General features: G+C 40.4%; 1 protein-coding gene across 1 annotated transcript in view; it reads left to right on the top strand.

Moving 5' to 3' along the window:
• The window catches only part of CNTNAP5 (contactin associated protein family member 5), an 880881-nt gene that overhangs the window by 227986 nt on the left and 630840 nt on the right, over positions 1-22055 (top strand). Inside the window, exon 3 of the mRNA XM_082465787.1 lies at positions 13258-13451. Within this exon, the coding sequence (XP_082321913.1) occupies positions 13258-13451 (194 nt within the window). The remainder of the gene's footprint in view (positions 1-13257; positions 13452-22055) is intronic.

Here is a 22055-nt window from a genome sequence, read left to right as displayed (position 1 = left end):
GATTGTGTCTGGGCTTTGTTTTTCTAATCAGTGTACATATTTGATAAAAATCTAGATTTTATAAAAGAATCCTTATCATTAGTTTTGCTAAGGACTTGCTTCTAATAAATCTCTTCCACAAGCGTATCCAGAGCAATCAAATATTACCCCTGGGATAGCTTGCTGAGGGTAATTTTATGTGTAAGTAACAGAAAACTCACTAGCGTGAAAAAAATCACTAGCTTGAATAAACATTAAATTATTAGGCACATGGAGATTGAGAGGTGTCTGTATTTCTATTTCTTGAACACTGTGGTAGTTAAAAGTGTGTTTATCCTGTAATAATTTAAGCGAAATATTTGTTTGGTGAGATTTTTCTGTATCTGTGTTTTGTTTTACATTTTTTAAAAGAATGAAAAATAAAACATATTACTCTACATAAAAGGAAGTCCTCATTGAGGACAGGCTCCAGGGCTGATGAATTCAGTTCAACGATGTCATCCTCAGTATCAGAATCATTCTGGAGCTAATAAACCTCCCAGCATCTCAGCCAGACTCAACAAAGTTCTGAGAAACAAAGAGACCATGGCTTACCTTTAAGCCATCAAATTGTGATTCCTCAGAACAGCAGTACAATGTGTTAGAATGTGTTAGAAATGTGTTAGAAAATGCAGATTGTCTGGACTTATTCCCCCCCCCCTCACCCGAATCAGAAACTCCCGCAGGAGGACCCAGAAATCCCTATTGTTCTAAGCTCTGTGAGTGACTCTGATGTGCTGAGGACTGTGGACCACTGCTTGGGGCAGTGAAAGTCTTCCCGGACCCAAGCTCACCCAACCACTCCTCTGCTGAATCACCAGCAGATTTTCTGTTCACTTCTGAACCCAATCACAGTTGAAGGTGATGGAATTACCTTGACTGGCTTTAGACTAATAATTTGATGTAGAGTAAGAGAATAAATGATGATGTCTCTTCCTCTCTCTCTCAAGCTATATCTCTTGCTATTTTGCTGGGTTATCTTGCCCATCTTGCAATCAAAGAAGTAATTTCCTGATGGAAATTTGAACTGAGGCCAGAGGTTTTGTTTGTTTGTTTTAATCCAAGATGACACTCTTGGGGTAACAATGACAAACTGTTACTTATACATTTTGTGCCCACGGTCATGAAATCTATGTGTTGACATATATCATCTCGATCCTTGGTAAAGGAGACATTAACTGTATTATTTTCATAGAAGTAGAGAAATTACTTCTGAAAGTCACAGAGTAAGTGACTCAGCTCAGACATGAGACTTAGACTGGGCACGATCTTTCAAACAAAATGACCTCAGGAAACCAAGATGAGTATAGCATGTTCAGCTGTGCAAAATGCATGCTGTTCACGAAAGAGAAGTTTTAAGTGATAATGTCAATAATATGACATCTGCAGTGTTAAATGACTTTCAATGCCACTTCTCCATTTTCCCTTCAAAGATCTTGGGACAGTCGTGTTTTTTGTTTGTTTGTTTGTTTTCTCTATATGCCTGAAAACAGAAAGAGTGTCTTATCTGGCCGCTCAATCTTCTACACTGCTTTACTCATGGGTGGAACTCAATAATCATATGGTCATTAAATGAGGAATAAATAATTCACTAAACCTCCTCTAGGCCTGAGCAGCCGATGGATAGAATTAAATTGTATTGATTTGCCAAATTAAAATAGAACTCAGTTTCCACCAGTTTATAAGAGAAATTCTAGAGCAGTGCTAGCCAATAGGAATTTCTGCAAGGATGGACTATTCTATAGCTGTGCTGCTTAACAAAGTAGCCACTAACTGCATGTGGCTATTGAATTACGGCTAGTGCTACTTAGGAACTGAAGTTTTTATTTAAGTTAAATTCATTTAAATTTAAATAGCCACAGGTGGCTTTTGGCTACCATATTGAACAGCATAGTTCTAGAATCTTTTCAAGTTTTCTATACATGACCCTCTTACCTAAGTTTCTAAAAATGCCAGGGTGTTTTTATGTGTATATGAATCAGTCCTTGCCCTGCAAGGGCCATAAATGTAAGACCAAACTTCGGGACCAAACTTCACACTTTCTGAATTCCACATGCCCTCCTGCTGAACTTCCTCACTTCTTGTGTCACTTCTGAACTCTGAAATGTGCAGCCAGATACACTTTTCTGAGCCATGAGGACCTTCAGGGCTCTACTCTTCACAAGGGAAGATAGTTATAGCAGGACATCACAGAGGAACTGTCTGAGTGATGAGTATCGGAACCCTTCAGAGCAATAACACAGCTGTCTTCCACAAACACAGGCAGACACACAAGTGTGTGGCCAAGGACACGCACTGTCACAGAGGCCGTTGGTGCTCCTATTCCTTGGACTTCACCACTTCACTACAAGAACAAGATCTTAGAAGCTGAGCTAAGGTGGAAATACCTGTTCAAATTATTTGGGGGGTAGTGATTTCTGGAGACAGGTTAAGCTGGAAGGCGGCAGGTGGTGGAGGAAGCCAGCAAGATATATGGTTTCAACTGAAGTCTAGCTTCCTTCGGATGCCAAGGGGAAGCTCTGGACCACAGATTGCACCATGAATATCAGTCTGCCTTGAAACACTGGGAACCACGTTCTGAACCTTGTATCCGCCCATCACTGGTAGTGATGGGGACAGAAAGTGGTAGCTTCCCAGGCAAAAAGGCTTCTGTTTGGTCAAGGGCCAATCTCTGGAGGAGGGAACAGACAGCTCTAGTTGTCAGGCAGCATGAAGCTGGGGGCACCTCCACCTGCTAAAGGGGATCAGAGGGGAGCCCTAAGGATGTCCCCAACAGAACCACTTTCAACCCCAATAATTACACTTTCACTTCTCTGCCTTCTTATTTTTTTTTAATTGGAGTATAGTTGATTTACAATGTTGTGTTAGTTTCAGGTGTACAGCAAAGTGATTCAGTTATACATATACATATATCCACTCTTTTTTAGATTATTTTCCCATATAGGTCATTACAGAGCATTGAGTAGATTTCCCTGTGCTATACAGTAGATCCTTATTAGTTATCTGTTTTATATACAGTAATGTGTATATGTAAATCCCAATCTCCCAATTTATCCCTCACCCCCTTAACCCCTGGTAACCATAAATTTGTTTTCTACATCTGTAACTGTATTTCTGTTTTGTAGATAAGTTCATTTGTACTCTTCTTTTAGATTCCACATATAAGTGATATCATATGATATTTGTCTTTCTTTGTCTGACTTACTTCACTCAGTATGACAATCTCTAGGTCCATCCATGTTACTGCAAAGGGCATTATTTCATTCTTTTTTAAGGCTGAGTAATATTCCATTGTATATATGTACCACATCTTTTTTATCCATTCATCTGTTGATGGACATTTTAGGTTGCTTCCATGTCCTGGTTATGGTAAATAATGCTGTAATGAACATTAGGGTGCATGTATCTTTTTGAATTGTGGTTTTCTCCAGATATATGCCCAGGAGTGGGATTGCTGGATGATATGGTAGGTCTATTTTTGATGTTTTAAGGAACCCCCATACTGTTCTCTATAGTGGCTGTACCAACTTACATTCTCACCAACAGTGTAGGAGGTTCCCTTTTCTCCATCCCTCTCCAGGATTTATTGTTTGTAGATTTTTTTGATAATGGCCATTCTGACCGGTGTGAGGTGATACCTCACTGTAGTTTTGATTTGCATTTCTCTAATAATTAGTGATATTGAGCAACTCATCATGTATTTTTTGGTCATCTCTATGTCTTCCTATACACTAACAATGAAACATCAGAAAGAGAAATTAAGGAAACAATCCCATTTACCATTGCAACAAAAAGAATGAGATACCTAGGAATAAACCTACCTAATGAGGAAAAACACCTGTACTCAGAAAACTATAAGATACTGATGAAAGAAATAAAAGATGACACAAACAGATGGAGAGATATACCATGTTCTTGGATTGGAAGAATCAATATTGTCAAAATGACTATACTACACAAAGCAATCTGCAGATTCAGTGTAATCCCTATCAAATTGCCAATGGCATTTTTCACAGAATTAGAAAAAAAAATTTACAATTTTTATGGAAACACAAAACACCCTGAATAGCCAAAACCATCTTGAGGGAAACAAAAACAAAAACCAAAACAAAAAACAGAGCGAGAGTGGAGGAATCAGGCTCCCTGACTTCAGGCTCCACTACAAAGCTACAGATATCAAAACAGTATGCTACTGGCACAAAAACAGAAATATAGATCAATGGAACAGGTTAGAAAGTCCAGAGATAAACCCACACACCTATTGTTACCTAATCTATGACAAAGGAGGCAAGAATATACAATGGAGAAAAGACAGTCTCTTCAATAAGTGGTGCTGGGAAAACTGGACAGCTACACGTAAAAGAAGGAAATTAGAACACTCCCTAACACCATACACAAAAATAAACTCAAAATGGATTAAAGACCTAAATTTAAGGCCAGATACTCTAAAACTCTTAGAGGAAAACATAGGCAGAACACTCTATGACATAAATCACAGCAAGATCTCTTTTGATCCACCTCCTAGGGTAATGAAAATAAAAACAAAAATAAACAAATGGGACTTAATGAAACTTAAAAGCTTCTGCACAGCAAAAGAAACCATAAACAAAATGAAAAGACAGCCCTCAGAATGGGAGAAAGTATTTGCAAATAGAGCGACCAACGAGGGATTAATCTCCAAAATATACAAACAGCTCATGCAGCTCAATATCAAAAAACCTAACAACCCAATCAAAAAATGGGCTGAAGATCTAAATAGACTTTTCTCCAAAGAAGACATACAGATGGACTTCTCTGTGTTCTCGGCTTTCTCTCTGTGCCTTAAACAGTGCCGTGCACTCCAGCCGCCTTCAATCAAAAGTTGACCCCAGTGTCCTCCTGCTCTGTTGGAACAACCCAAAGTGCATTCTGCACCAGTGAGACTGAGCTCACCCACAGGGCTGCCCGGCTTGCCGAGGCACCATGGACTGGATGCCCTTTCTTCCCTGCCTAATCTCCATTCCCCTCACCTGGCTTCCTGGGGTCATTTTCCAAATGAACTACTTACCCTGAAGTCCCTGTCTCCTAATTGACTTCTGGGGAACCCAAACTAAGTCATCCACGGAGAGTGCCCCTGTCCCCCACCCCCACCAGGCATTGCTCCTGAGGCAGCCTTAATCATGATAACTGGGTCTCATTTGGATCCAAATTCTCACTCCTTTACATAAATCTCCTCTCATGATCCTCTTTTTTTTTTCCTGCAAACTGGCCTCACTGGGGCCACTCCACGTCTTCCTACAGTTTTTTACCAGTTTTGAAACCCATAGGGTGTTTGGTCAAGTTCCCACTTACTTTTCCACCAGGAGGTTCCCTAGTCTCTAAATAAATGTGCAGATAGAAGTGTAGGAGCCCTGGCCAGGGCCATCCAGCAACACCTAGGTCCTGCCCCACATGCCCAGGGGCAAAGTGTGATGTGCAGTGTTCCAGACAATAGCCTCTCAGTCTCAGAAGTCCTTTCCCAACCACAGGTCCTGTTATACATGCATGGTAACCACACACTGAGTGAAGGTGCAGGAAGCTACCAGCATGTTTGTGAATGTTCTCTTCACTCTCATCCACACATAAAGTAAGATATTTATGGGGGAGTCTCTCTGCCTTACTCATTATCATCACTAGGTAGCTTTGTCCCTGAAAAATCTCCAACCTTGGCTTACAGAGGCCCCAAATGTTTAATAATTAATGGTGCAGCTAATCATTCATTCTAACCTCCCAGGCATTTGTGAGAATGTGCTTGTAGCTTTTTAAGGCCTCGTGTAAATGCAGGGGGAGAGCACACATCTTGGAAACCCATTCTCTACAGGGTTTACCTTAGGTTTTGTTATTGTTGTTGTTGTTGTTTAAATGGCCAGGCTGAGTGTGCTTAAAACAGATTAGGCTTAACAATGCTATGTGTATGTGATTATTTTAGCTCTTGTTGATCTTGTACTAAATTAACTCTCTTTTTTTAGAATGATAGTTGTAAAATATCACTTAGCAGAGACCTGTATATAATCTGTTTTGTGCCCATTTCCAGTGTGTAACATCAATCAGGTTTCATTGCCCTTTCTGAGTTAGAAGTGGAAGTCAGTGTAGAAATTGAGGAATTTCTGCCTTATCTACAAGTCTTCCTGTTTCATGAGCAGAGCCTACGGAACCTACCTGAGCATGTGAAGTTAGGTATAAGCCCTATGGTATACGGGGTTGAGCAGGGAGCGGGTCTCTTGTCTTACTTAGTGTTCTCCATAAGAGTAACTACCTGCTTGCTTAAGACCTTGGTCCATGTTGAAACCTCAGGCAGGGACGAGAAATCTACAGAACTGGGTTGGAAAACAGTCTCTCCATATAATCTGGATAAACTAGGTGACCCTTAAACCTGGTTTATTCTCTAGTAAATGGAAGTTAAAAATACTATTGCGGGGACTTCCCTGGTGGCGCAGTGGTTTAGAATCCGCCTGCCAATGCAGGGACACGGGTTCGAGCCCTGGTCGGGGAAGACCCCACATGCCGCGGAGCAACTAAGCCCGTGTACCACGACTACTGAGCCCACGTGCCACAACTACTGAGCCCACGTGCCACAACTACTGAAGCCCGTGTGCCTAGAGCCCGTGCTCTGCAACAAGAGAAGCCACCGCAATGAGAGGCCCGTGCACCGCAACGAAGAGTAGCCCCTGCTGGCCGCAACTAGAGAAAGCCCACATGCAGCAACGAAGACCCAATGCAGTCAAAAATAAATAAATAAATTTACAAAAAAATAAAATAAAATGAAAAAAAATTACTATTGCTGATTGCTATGAGAATCAAGTGAGACCTGAAAAAGAGGTGAAGTGTGAATTATGTTTCTAGAGAGAATTGCTATCATAAAAAAGAAGGAAGAAGGCAAGCATGCTCTGTCCATGCTGTTGAGAGGCCCCGCAGCTGAGTGGTTAAGAAATGGGGCTTGGAGTCCCAGTTTTCTGGGTTTGAATCCCCTGTTCTGCCACTGACCCCTTGTGTGATCTTGGAAAAGCTGACCAACAGTTCTGGCCTCAGTTTTTCCTTCTGTCAAATGGAATAATGATAATAATACCAATCATGAAGAGCTTCTGGGATGATCAGTGAGTCCATGTCTGCCAAGTGCCTGGGGCAATGCCGTGTACTGAGCAAGGACTATCCAACTGCTAGCTAGTATTGTGAGTGAATGAACACTCCAAGGGCGTGTAGAATAGGGGTGATGAGAAGAAGTAAAAGGGTTAACTGGGAGCGAAAAGAAGTGTCCAATCAAGAGCAAAGAGGGCTATTTCTGAATTCACAAATTTTTAGATTTCCTGGGAAATTGTAAGTCTGACTTTAAGTTTCCATCTGTGCTTAGGGGTTGGTGATTGGGGATCAAATTGGAGAAGACTGTCCATCTTTAGATCTAGAGGTGATTTCATGTTGCTTTTTTGTTTGTTTGTTTATAATCATCAAGAATAACATGTTGGATTTAAGCTAACCTGGACCATGAAACAAATAAAGAATTCAACTCTTCTTAGTAAAATAGTATAACTGAAACTTTAGAAGCTATTTTCTCCAATGTTTTCTAAACCACTCAGCATGTCATGAGCACCTTTCTCAAGATACAGATTTCCAGGTTAGGACCCTGCATAAGTTAGCAAGGAGTGGGCCAAGGAATCTGTCATCTTCACAGGCACTCCAGGTGTTTTCTGATGATTGAACACATTTGAGAATCTCATCTAATCTAACCTCAGGAGCAGAGCTGGGTCTAGAACCAAGGCTCTTGACTTTCAGTTCCATCTTTTCCCCCAAAGTGAAATCACACAGCATGTAGGGTATGATGTTTGGGCTGTGCTAAGAATAAACTAAGTTATAGCCTGCAAATCACTCTAGACCTCATGTTCTAGATGCTATCAAAACCTAAGGTGGGGTTACTTTTCCCTTAAAATTATAATTTTCCTTTAAATTTCCATTAAATTCCTTTTGATTCAAACTGCAGGGTTTATGGGAATTGTAGTTCATGATTATTTATATCGCAGTCACAATTACAGAGAGCACTGCCTTAGCTAACACCTGTAACTTGCCAAACGCAGGTACCTGTGTGTATGTTACACCTCGATCTAGATAACAATTCAGAAACAGAAAGCTAACGTGGGCACTGTGTGTCTTAAAAGCAACTGCGAATAGTATCTTCAGGCTACTCTCATAATTTGTGAAAACACACTTATTGTTTGGCGAAAGGAATAAAATGTTTGCCATAGCAACCATGGCAACCTTGGATGTCTTGCCTATTAGCTGTAATGCTGGGAACACCATCAACAGCAGGGAAAAAGTCCTTGGCAATTAGCACGCAGACAGTACCCCTCCATTTTAAGAGCTTAGGCTGAAGCTCCTGGGTTTGGAAAATTCTTAACTTGATGTGTTAATGAATGCTAACATCAACAATTTCATTTTAATTTTGGGGGGTGGTTAATAAACTAAGGTTTTTTACTGTGGGCAAAAGGGTGATGTGATTTTCTTTAGACAGACTTGAAGAAATATTTTTAGCAATAGCTTTTTGTTTTGGTTTGATTTGCTTTGGGTCAGTCTCTTGTGATTTTATTCTTTGCAAGGAGGTTGGGAAAGTTCCTTGTTATTTTATTTCCTTTCTTCCATCATTAACATAATTTCTTATCATATGTCAATATGATAAGAATAATTAGAATAAATGAAGGAAAAACTCTAAAGCATGACTAAGGAGTCTGGTTGTGGACAATAGGGAGGTAAAGAGACATAGTTAAGGTTTGAGGATTTTCACTTCAAAAATTGTGATGGTCACACAAAGAGTTCTATATTATACCACCAAATGTCAAATCGCTACATATATTCTTTATGCAATAAGCCATGTAAAAATGGGTCTCAGTTTATAAAAGAAAGACATGCTGATAATAGAAAATGTTACATGCAAAGAGCATAAAAGAATAAAATCACTCATACTTCCATCACTCAGAAGAAATCACCATACATGTTTCTTTTCTATCATGTTTTAATATTGTTGAAGTCATATAGTTTACACAGCCTTGCTTTTTTTCACTTAAGAAGAAAGAGGTCTCATGAAATGGGCAGGAGAAATTAAGTGGAAATAAACAGTAGGTTCAGAACAATTTTAGATTTCTTGGAAATGTAATATCTCCTCCTTCTTGGACCTCCCTGCCAGTTTTGAGAAGTTGGGAGAGGGTAGAATAAATTGGGAATCGTGGACATATTGGTGAAGACAGCGTTCATTGATTAAAAAAGTACTTGTGGACCCAGCAGCTCAGAATCTCAGCTCAAATGTCTCCTCCCGGTGCTTTTACCCCTTCTTGATTTTCTGGGTTTTTAGAAACATTCTTTTCTGTTACATAGTAGTCTCAAATAGCTGTGCTTGCATCCTGAGTTCCAGGTGTTCTACACTTGATGGACCTCAGTTTCCCCAACTATAATATGGGCATTATTCTATTTACTCTACCGGGTACTTTGTATGTATTAAGGTAGGTTAAACTGCAGTATCAAATAGATTCCACTATACGATAGCTTAAACAAGATAAGTCTTTAGTTCTCACTCATATTGTAGTTTACATGTGATGATGTGGGAATCTGGCATCTTTCCACGCTGAGGTTCTACCGTCTTCTAAGTCCTTGTCGGCTGCATCCATCAGTGGTGAAAGGAGAAAGCAAGTGGGGAAGAGACCCAATGGCCTGCAGGTGGCACATCTTCCCACTCACATTTTTCTTGGAGAGAACTTGTCCATAGGGCCACAACTCGAAAGGTACTGAGAGCTGAAACGTGCAGTTAAGCCATGCACCCTCCGAAGTCCTATTACTACAGAAGGAAGAGAGAACGGATATTAGTGAATACCAGCAGTACTGGGTATTCATGTCTTGCAAAACACTTAATAAAAGACATTCCATGGTAGGGGATAAACATACTTCTCTTTCTTTCCTTGCATTTGAATCTTGGCAGGGAAGTGAAAACAAAATGTCGTCAAACAAAAGTACTGTTGCCGAAATTCAGCCCCTGTACACCAGTGCCGGACTGAATCTCGGAGACAGACATTTGGGTGAAGTAGAAAGAGATAGCTTTATCACAGGACACCAAGGAAGGAGTCCAGGGCAGCTAGCGCTTAAAAGACCCGAGCCCCCTGAAGGTTTTCAGGGAAAGGTTTTTAAAGACAGGGTGAGGGAGGGGGGTTGTGGGGAGTGTGGTCAGCTCGTGGGCCTTCTTCTGATTGGCTGGTGGTGAGGTCATTGGGAGTCGGCATCATCAACCTTCTGGTTCCAACTGGTCTGGGGTCTATGCGCTTATGGGCAGCATTCAGTTACCTTCTCCCACTCGGTGGAGGCTTCAGTATCTGCAAAACAGCTCAAAGGACGTGGCTCAGAATAGTATCTACAGTCCTTGAGGAGGAACTAAAGGTCCTTGACTTTGTTTAATGGCTAAAGTGTTATTATTTGTCTTGCTTGACTATTTTCCTTTCTGCGTTTTCTAATTTCTCTGATTAAATTTATTCTTTGACTAAAGTTTTTCTACAGACAAAAGGCAGGTGGAGGACATTGGTGGCGGTCTATTCTGGGAAGGCCTCATAGGGTCCTACTCGGCTACAGTACTAGCTATTTATTGGGATGAAATCGATGAATGTGCCTTATGTCCAGAGTAGGGCCCATCTCATGTTCTCTGCCCCCTTTGCCCACTCCCAGATGATGACAAGCTATCTCGGCAGTGGGCAGCCAGTGGGGACTCAGAAGGTTCTCAGTACCAAGGAGGGGTCCAGTTGAGTCCTCCCGAGATGGCAAGAATGAAAACTGGGGCATCACTAAAATGATTTTCAATGGCACAGGTTGAAATCAAAAGGGACTTATTGGTTAACGCCTCTAAATTAAAAATCTAATGAATCACCCAACCTGATGCCCTGAGCAAGGTTCTTAACAAAAGGCCTACTTTCTTTCTTTTTTTTTTTTTTTTAATTGAAGTGTAGTTGATTTACAGTGTTGTGTTAGTTTCAGGTGTACAGCACAGAAGTTATTCATAATATATATCTCAGTTATACATAATACATATCTATTTTTTTTCAGATTATTTTCCCTTATAGGTTATCACAAAATGTTGAGTATAGTTCCCTGTGCCATACAGTAGGTCCTTGTTGGTTATCTGTTTTATGTATACTAGCATGTATATGTTAATCCCAAACTCCTATTTTATCCCTCCCCCACCTTTCCCCTTTGGTAACCATAAGTTTGTTTTCTATGTCTGTGGGTCTATTTCTGCTTTGTATATATGTGGATTTGTAACATTTTTTCTTTTAGATTCCACATATAAGTGATATCATATGGCATTTGTCTTTCTCTGTCTGACTTACTTCGCTTAGTATGATAATCTCTAGGTCCATCCATGTTACTGAAAATGGCATTATTTCATTATTTTCTATGGCTGACTAATATCCCATTGTGTATATATACCACATCTTGTTTATCCATTCATCTCTCCTTGGACACTTAGGTTGCTTCCATATCTTGGCTATTGTAAATAGTGCTGCTATGAATATTGGGGTGCACCCATGGCATACACATTCTACAGTAAGTCCCACTCAGGATTCAGATATCTTGTGGACCCTTGGGTCAGGAAGACTAAATATGGACCTCTTTATACCTATGTGAAATGAAAACAGAAAACTTAGGCCACAAGTCTTCCAAAGAAGCAAGAGTTCATATTGATCTTCTGCAAAGTTCCAATGTGTCAAATGATAAAATTCTGGGGCTCAAAGGCTTTGGTTACATGTTAGAATGTTCCTGCGTGTCAAACACATAGACTCACAAGGAGACCCAGGGATGGGGCCCTCTTATGTCTCTCTGAGATGTGGCATGCGCTGTTTCGTGGCCTGGGTTGGTCTCTCCTACTTTTGCTCTGTCTCACCTTGTTTGCTGGGGAAACAGCTTTCAGCTCCACTGTCACTGTCTCTAGGGCTTTCTGATCACCTACCTAGGCATTCTGTCATCTGTGCTCCTATTGAACCTTGTGTTCACCTCTCTGAAGGCTCTCTTTCACATCACATTACACATTTTTGTTTGCGTGTCTCTCTCTCCCCAGTATCGAGCAACCTCCTGGTGCTCAGTGAGCATCTGTTGAATGAGTGAACACTAACCTCTCAAGGGCATAGTCATCTTTGATCGTGCATCTTTGCATCCACAGCAGAATGTCTGGCCCACAGCAGGTTCACAGCACGTATTTAGAAAGAGCTAAAGATCAGAGAAAAGAAAGGGAGGAATGAAAGAAGAAAGCAAAGAAGGAAGGAAGGAAAGACCAGTCAGGAAGAGGATATAAGGCATGTTAAAGGTTAAGGTTGTAAAAAACTTAAAAAATAGGTGACATTCCATTAGGAACCCAGAAGATGAAAACTGTAATAACTGAGAAAAGAGAGGATGAATCATAGAGGAAACAGCATTTGAGATGAATATTAAACCATGAAAAGGAATTTGACAGAGGAGGAGAATGAAAATTGGGTTGAGAATGTTCATTGCAGCACTATTCACAACAGGCAAGACATGGAAACAACCTAAATGTCCGCTGACAGATGAATGGATAAAGAAAATGTGGTCTATATATACAGTGGAATATTACTCAGCCATAAAAAAGATTGGAATAATGCCATTTGTGGCAATATAGATGGACCTAGAGATGATCATACTAAATGAAGTAAGCAAGACAAAGACAAATATCCTAAGATATCACTTATATGTGGAATCTAAAATACGATGCAAATGAATTTATTTACCAAGCAGAAATAGACTCACAGACATAGAAAACGAACTCATGGTTACCAAAGGGGAAACATGGGGGGGAGGAGGGATAAATCAGGAGCTTGGGATTAACATACAAACACTACTATATATAAGATAGATGACCAACAAGGGCCTACTGTATACCACAGGGAACTCTACTCAACATTCTGTGATAACCCATGTGAGAAAAGAATCTGAAAAAAAGTGGATATATGCATATGTATAACTGAATCACTTTGCCATACACCTGAAACTAACATGACATTGTAAATCAACTCTACTCCAATAAAATTTTCAAAAAGAAAGTACCAGGGGTTTATGAAGAGAGGCAGACATAGTTTGGTTACAGACACCTTAGCTGAACACTGTTTTGTTTTTTTTTCCTCTGTGAGCGGTGACAGTCGCGGCTCTGTGAGATGCTACTGCAACTCTCTCTCTCTGATCCTCTTCCAGGAACTGGCGGTTGGTCCCCAGCAGATTCCAATGCTCAGCAGTGGCTCCAGATGGACCTGGGCAACAGAGTGGAGATTACAGCAGTGGCCACGCAGGGAAGATACGGAAGCTCTGACTGGGTGACGAGCTACAGCCTGATGTTCAGTGACACAGGACGCAACTGGAAACAGTACAAGCAAGAAGACAGCATCTGGGTAGGACAAATTTTCTCATCAGCTGAATAAAACTGAGATGCCCTCATGGTAACCAGTGAACGTTTCTGTCCTTTTCCTCTATCCAGATTGCCGGTAGCTTGATAACTGTTGTGTACCCATTCAGAAATAATTAGACCATATCTAGGTCCTATCTGCAGCATGACGCCAGTTCCTAGGGAAATGAGGATGTCTGTTGCAAAGAGTTTAGTGTTTTCCTCCTTTTCTGGTAACTTGGGGATTTCACTGACTGGGCCTCAGTTCTTTCAGGGATAAAAAGAGAGCTACAACATGGAAGTCTGATCGTTGACAAGAATGTATTGGTTGACTGAGTATGTGTTTATTAAATATTTACCTATTTTTTTAAACATCTTTATTGGAGTATAATTGCTTTACAATGGCCTGTTAGTTTCTGCTTTATAACAAAGTGAATCAGCTATACATATACATATGTCCCCATATCTCCTCCCTCTTGCGTCTCCCTCCCACCCTCCCTATCCCACCCCTCTAGGTGGTCACAAAGCACCGAGCTGATCTCCGTGTGCTATGTGGCTGCTTCCCACTAGCTATCTATTTTACGTTTGGTACATACATAACTGAGCTAATTGCATCATGACAAGGTATGTAAAGTGTCTGGTACATAGTAAGTAAATATTTAGTAGTGTATATATGTAAATATTTACTTATTATGTACCAGGCACTTTACATACCTTCTTGTCATGATACAATTAGCTCAGTTATGTACCTCGACCAAAGTTGCCCAGTTGGTGCATCTTGGTCCGGTAATCCACAGCCTGGTCTGACTTTAAAGTCATTGTGTTCAACTGCCTCTATTCAAGTTTTGAAAACAATTAAAAGTGTTAAAAATACAAAACATATATAAAATTTAGAATGATTCTGCCTTTATAAACAATCTGCAGCTTGGATGTAAAATACAGTTTGGTCCAGGTTATAAAAAAAAAAAAACAAAAACTGTGCCTTCCACAGCCCTGGACCCAAGCTCTTGACCCCAAAAGATGAGTGAAAGGCTGTCCCCAGATTACGAGGTGAGGAATTGGAGGTCGAGGCAGGGGCAAAAGGCACCCAGAGGAGACCTCATAGACTTACTCATCAAATAAAATAATGTGTTGGTTCAGGTCACTTTTGCTTTCGGGAAAAAACCTCACCAGATATTTACTTTTTTCTAAATGTACATAGGAAGTGAAGATTTAGCGGCTGCTAGCATTAGCTTTCCTTCTCATAATATCCTTAATTGTTTTCCCTCTTAAATCAATCCCAATTACACTTTCAAATTGCTGCTGTTTGCACATACATTTTTCTGTATTGGTCTCACTCTGCTGGGAAAACAAATTCTATCTTATATTCATTGTTATTTGTTAATTGCTTACCCATGACTATTCGTAATTGAAAGTAATAGTAAACGGAGGATTAAGATTAGTTATGGCAGATTGAAACTGGAGAATATTATAATAGTCATCTTTATTCTGAGTGGCTTGTAATATTAGGTGGTAATATTTATGGAGAGCATGGGCTTTCTTCATTTTACAAATAGTCTTTTGGGGACTATTCTGTTTTTTCCTCAATTTTGAAGCCCCCATAAATTTTACAGGGTTTTTTTTTTTTTAGTTTGAAAAGAGGAATAAACACACCTTCCATTTTGAGGCACAGTTTTAAGATTTTATGCTGACTTGAGAGGGACAAATAGATGTGTTATTTATTTGCTTTGGCATTTTCAATCAGAACTGGTTGATTTTCAGATTGAAGTTTTGAGTTCTTTTGTCTAAACTTTTATAAAACCCTGAGTTTCATTTTCTTCAGAATCAAATGACCTGCTTTTGCCCTGTCCTGTGGGTCAGGATGTATTTCAAGAATGGACAATTTCTCTGGGCTTGTGAACAGCGGGCATAAGGCCTATTTTACTTTCTTGCCCCTGTTGGTTTGCCTGTGCTTCCACAAAACTCCAAGCCCCTTGAAGGCAGGGGCCTGTTTTATAAGTCCGGTAGGCTCCATGCCTATTATTACTGGACACGTAGCCTGAACTCCGTTTTGGATGGCTATTACAAGAACTGCAGAATTATTAGGGCTTACAGAATTGGAGGGGAGGACACTGGTCTCGTGCCTGTCCCTTTCCTCACCTCAGGATAGCCTTGGCCTTTGGGAGGAGGCAAAAGATGCTGGGCGAGCAGAGGAGAGAAGGCAGGGAACCGTTGTGCACAGGAAGGCAGTGAGTTCCAGCTAAGGCCTCCCCAGAGACACTTCCAATGCCTGCAGGGCCCTTGCGGGGGGAGGCAGCTTCAGGACCAACCTGTCAGATGCAAACCCCAGGAGGAGGGAAGACTTGGGGAGGGGTCTTCGCCCCTCCAGTGACATGGGGCAGGGACATGGTGGTAAGTCGTGCATACTAACAAGGCTCAAATTTTGAAAAACAATGCGTGTCCCCTCGTATCACTCTCGAGGGAACAAACGGCTACCGAAGACCAATTGCACATGGCATTTGTACACAAATGCCATTCTGTATACATAAAAAGGTGTCATAAATTCTGGAGATTCAGGGTTCAGAGACCAACCCAAGCTGACATAACCAGACACTGGTGATGCCAGAATACAAACCAAGACTGATTCCTGACTATACTTGATTTGCAGAAACTGTACTTTCTATTTCTTCTTTTACTACACTTGAATTTGTTTTCTAATTTTCACAGAACTGATTTATCTTTCTCACCTTAGACTTTGCCAGGCCCACTGCAGAAGAAGAATGTTAAATCCCATTGTGTATTTCACGTGCTGCTAAAATTTAAAAGTGAGAAAGCACTAATACTATCTAACTATATCTCTATATGTTATAAATAGTTCTCAAACTCTCTAAAACTGTATAGGCCTTATAGAATACCCATCAAACAGAGACTCAGAGTATTTTACCAAACATTTCATGAACATGTATAAAATCTGACTTGTGCCTAATTTGCATTGGTATTTCCACCAGATTATGTTATTGAATGAAAAGGTTACCTTGAGAGTTTTTCTTTTCCTTTTAAACATAAAATGATAAATCAGACTATAGTTTCACCAAAGTTAATCCTGATAAACAAGATAAAAGCAATAGCCAAACAAGAGGGTTTTATAAAACTCTCTAAATGGTTCAACTTTTCAGAAAAAAGTCAGTACCCCAAAACATCAATACCAAGTATTGACTTAATTAAAAGATTGTGTATCACAGAAATAGAAAAATCTCTTGAATGAGACTTTCACAAGGTCTTTGGAAGATCTTCAATTTTCAGATGATATGGAGTTTGTAATGTCTTTTAAAGTTGATTTACCAAGCAATACAACTATAGCATACCCCTTGGATAGGATATCAATTTGCTAGTACTCAAGAGATTTATTTTATTTTGCAAACTTCACTTCAGAAAAAGAATCCCGGAAATATACCTGCCCAATGTACAGTAGCAGATATTCATGCTCTAAAAGTCCAATTTGCAGAGTTTCTGAGCTGGCTCTGAATGCAATGTTCGCGAACGAGGCCACCAAGCAGCCATGTGGCGATGCGTTATGATCTATGAATAAGCCAGAGTCCTCACTTCACTACATCATCAGGTGTGAAGGTGTCTCGGGGACAGACTTAGCAAGACTTTTAGAATCTTAGCACATCCAAAATCTGTTTCTGGTTGGCTTGTAGACACGCCAAAATAACACAAATATTAAGATTCGAACTCTGAGCAGCAACTTCAGCCAACGTTCAGTAAAGTGGATCAATTGATTTGCTACATAGGAACCTCTAACTCTTTAAATCCACAGAGACCAGAGTCCTGTTACCCGTCATTTTGAAAGATATTCCAGGAGAGACACTTACTGTCCCTATTATATCCACAGATTACCTTTTCAGTCCCGTGTCTCTTGTACGTCAGTGTTCAAACCCTTCATGAATCCACCTATGTTTCCTGCATACAACATGTACATGTTCCAAACATACATTCTCCTCTATGGGCATTGCTACTTTCCTTTATATTCTGCTACTTATCACTCTGAAATTTCAAAGACAGCCTCCAATGTGTGTGTGTGTGTTTTTTTTTTTTTTTAATTTGTTTATTTATCTTTGGCTGTGTTGGGTCTTCGTTGCTGCGCATGGGCTTTGTCTAGTTGCGGTGAGCGGGGGCCACTCCTCACTGTGGTAAGCGGGCTTCTCATTGCAGTGGCCTCCCCTGCTGCAGAGCATGGGCTCTAGACACACGGGCTTCAGTAGTTGTGGCACGCGGGCCCCAGAGCACAGGCTCAGCAGCTGTGGCACACGGGCCCAGTTACTCCGCGGCACGTGGGATCTTCCCAGACCAGGGCTCGAACCCGTGTCCCCTGCATTGGCAGGCGGACTCCCAACCACTGCGCCACCAGGGAAGCCCGTGTGTGTTTTAATATGAGACCTATTTTTATTTTTAAATTTGTTTTATTGAAGTATAGTTGATTAACAATGTGTGTTAATTTCTGCTGTACAACAAAGTGATTGTTATACATGTGTATGTATTCTTTTTATATTCTTTTCCATTATGGTTTATCACAGGATATTGAATATAGTTCCCTGTGCTATACATTAGGACCTTGTTGGTTATCAGGAGCCCTATTTTTAAATCACCTCATCCACATTGTTCCTGATTGATCTTGGGCAAGTTAATCAGGATCCTTTTCCTCTTCCCGTGACCCTGAAGTACATTATCTGAATATACTGCATTTTATTAATATCCAGTTTACAGTTTTCTCTTCTAAAATCATGTTGCCACTTCCCAAATATGTCAACCATCTGGTCTTGTTTGATAGAATCCTTTGGCCTGGATGATACGATGGTCTCTGATTTTCTGTAGCTTTCTGGAGTCTGTCTATTATGAAAGGGCTTGCGTATGCTACTTAACACCTTTCTGACATAAAGGTCAGTTGAAACAATGGATTATACATTTAGGTCATCAGTTTCTCGATTTCACCCTTGAGTGCCTTCTAAAAGCTCTGGGAGAGGCTCTCTGATCTTCATGATTTGTACACATTTATTCTGCCAATTTGGCCTAAAACATCCTGAGTATTGATCACTGTCTGACATCATATTTTAAGCCTACCAATTTCAGAAAACTATTTAAGAGTGAGAATCTCATTACCATCAACATATATCTTTTCAACTCTCATGAGACGCCAAACACCGTGCTGTGTATTGGGCATAACAAGGGGCTTGAAGATGTGGTTAATCCCTCCCATGAATGCACAGAACCATTAAGGACATGCTGCAACACAGCCTATGTGTAAAAGTAGCACCAATGGCAGTTCAGATACACGAAGCTGTCAAGATGTGCTTGGGGGTATATGGGTGGAAGCTGCTTTGATGAGTGGAAAAAGCAGGGACCATGTTTAAGTTCCTTTGGCTTCCTGGAAACTACAAAATGTGGTCTGCCTCATAAAAATTCCATAAAGGTAGGAAGGCAGAAAGAGGAAATGGTGGGGAAGGAAGAGTGTTCAAAGCAGGAGTGTTACCTAACTGAACTTGGGTCCCCTTGCCCAGTGTGCAGCAAAGCCCATCTACTGACGCTGGGTTGTGATGGAGGAAAGTACAGTGTTTATTGCAGGCACCAAGCAAGGAAAACAGGCAGCTCATGCTCAGAAGACCTGAAGTCCCCAATGACTTTCAGGGAAGTGTTTTTAAGGACAGTGTGAGAAATATGTGATCAGCTCATGCACAGTTCTCCAGCTGGTTGATGGTGAGGAAATAAGGTGATGTTCCAGGGTTCTCAATCATCAACCTTCTGGTTCCAAACTGTCTGGGGTCTACACACTGGTAGTCAGCATGCAGTTAACTTCTTCCACCTGATGGGAGTTTTGGTATCTGCAAAATAACTCAAGGATATAGCTCAGGATGTTATGGCCCTTGAGGAGGAACTAAAGGCCCTAGACTTTGTTTTACGGCTAAACTATTATTGTTATTCTGTCTGGCTTGACTGCTTTCCTTTGTTTCTGCATATTCTCACTTCTCTGATTAAATTTGCTCTTTGGAACTCAGGGAAGGCCTAGGTGGCTAAGACTTTCCTACAAACAAGAGGGGGGACATGGGGGTCTGTCCCCAGGAAGTCCCCACAAGGTCCTGCTTGGTTTTAGGAGAAATGCTATAAGCAAAATCTTAAAGGAAGATGTATAGGTATCGAAGACACACAAATTAATAAATTTAGATTCAAGATTTCCCCAATCAGTTAAACCTGGAGAATGAAGCTTGCTAGAGATTGTAAACTACTAGTATCACCATATCTTCTTTGGCTACAGACCAAAGCAAGTAAGTCATTGTGTGTTCCTCATTTTGTTATAACATTTATAACATTTTTTTTTGTTAAATCACAAAGACTACATATAAGAAAATACTATTAAATACATTTTTCATAATTTTGTTAATAGTTTTGTCCTCTACTCTCTCTCTTGCACAGATATACACCTAAGCTTTTAATACAGCTATTCATTTCCTAGTTGGACGTCGTTAAAAACTCTTTTGAGAGCTTGGCATGATCAGAATATTGCCCCTGATTTAATGGAGACCATCAATGCAAGAGCGAGTTATCACCATGCACCAAGTCAAGGTGAAGGGAAATGCAGAAGCTTTTGATTAGGGTCAGATTCCAGTTTTACCACTGGTTACTCATATGGCCTTGAAAATGCTACTGAACCTCCTTGGAGTGATCATTGTTTCCATCCATGGCAAGTATATATTTAGAACCTTCCAAACCCTTTGCATCCATTTCTTTATACTTCCCTGCTCAGAACCCTTGGTTTATGGGCTGCCTTGTGGAAATACACAGCAATAAACCCTGAGCTTCACTATGGATCCAGTTCAGACCAGACAAGTAAAAGTCTTCCAAGCTTAATACATATTTCCCTTGAATCATCCTCCTGGTTCTGTGCTAAGCACTTTTGTTGACCTTTGATTCTTTTATCACTGGATGAAACTCTGCAGAAATGGGGACAGAGAACAACTGGCCAATCAGCATTGTGGAAGCAACAGCTGGTCTTTACCCCAGAATCAGCAGGCTCCCTCCAGCCCTCTGGCTCCACACTTAGCCCTTGAAAGTTCCTCACCGATGTCCATCTGTTTTCCCTTCTCAATGTTAGAATTTGCTGAAATGTTTCAGAGAACGTCCCAACATGGGGCCTAGCCTCTTTAAGGAGTAAATACCTTTCACACATTTGCATATGTAGCATTTAAACACATCACATGGACAGAAGTCAACATGTAGTCTTCAGGATTAATATTCATATGGACACTTGCTCGGGGAGAGCAGATGTTTGCAGTCTCCTACAAACTGGTTGCATTTGTAATGGGAAAGGATCCAGCAGCTGATATCAAAGCAAGGAGGATGATCTGCTTAAAATTAATTCTTCTAAGCCCACTGCTATTAAATGAATCCTATTGTTAAGGTACTTAGTGGTTCACAGGAAACTTGACTCATAATTGTATTTCCAATATGTATAAACCAGTTGGGTTTTAGAACTACCCTCCTTAGATCAGGAGAAATTGGAGTTAATATCTCAGCTTTAACATGTGGCAAAGCATTACATTTTCTTATGTAAATATATTGAATTTTGTTAGCTAGGTATAATGACTATGAAAAAGAAATCTTAGCTACCCGTTATTGATTTAGTCTTCAACTACCATGACTTTTTTTTTTTCCTTTTTCTTTTTACATAGATTATCTCAGGTTTTAAGTCTGATAGCTAGATATTCTGTGACTTTGATAAACAACTAAAACTCTAGAAGGCTCAGTTTCCTCCTCTGTTAAGTTGGTATAATGAATGTACTTAGCGCATGTGATCTGTAAAGGAGAGATTCTCAAAAATGAATGTGTGTCAGAAAGCCCCAAGGGGCTTATTAAGACACATTGCTGGGCCGCACCTGCAGAGCTTCTGATCCAGTAGGTCTGGGAGGGGCTGAAAATTTGCATTTATAACAATAGCTTAGGTGCTGCTGGTGCTCCTGGTAAAAGGACCTCACTTTGAGAACCACTGTGTAAACTATAAATGGATGAATGCCTGTAAGCTTTACAATATACAGATGTATAACTGAATCACTTTGCTCTACACCTGAAACTAACACAACATTGTAAATCAACTATACTTCAATAAAAAATTATTCAACTAAAAAAAATCAAATGGGAGCTTCAGATCATAAATAAATAAATAAATAAAGGATATAATTACTATCCCTATTAGAGGTAAGTGCATGTGATACACCTGGTGAAGATACCCAGAGGACCCTATCTCTCAGTTTTCTTTCTTTTGAGTTTTGCATCCAAAATGGAAAGCAAGCTTAATAAGTCAGGTTTTCTTTTTTTTTTTTTTAATAAACTGAATACTCAGTGGAGAAAGTAAAATCTCCTTTTGGTTACAGGCAAACATAGTTACCCACCCAGGCTCATTAAAGACAACTAGCTAGGAGTCCTGTTAGCAGACAGAAGAGCTGGAAGAAGAGCCTAGGGGAGTTACTGATGCCTAAAACAAAGGGCTCTAGTCCAAAGTCTGAAGCCCCAAGTGTCTACTTGGCTCTAGACAGATGGAAAGAGTCCAGGCTGGCGGGGACCTCAAGGAGGCTAAGAGTCT

The sequence above is a fragment of the Balaenoptera physalus genome (genome assembly GCF_965194825.1).
Source record: "Balaenoptera physalus genome assembly, chromosome: 6".
NCBI lineage: Eukaryota > Metazoa > Chordata > Mammalia > Artiodactyla > Balaenopteridae > Balaenoptera > Balaenoptera physalus.
The sequence above is the reverse complement of the archived record's forward strand: the minus strand, read 5'-3'. Positions and strand labels throughout refer to the sequence as shown.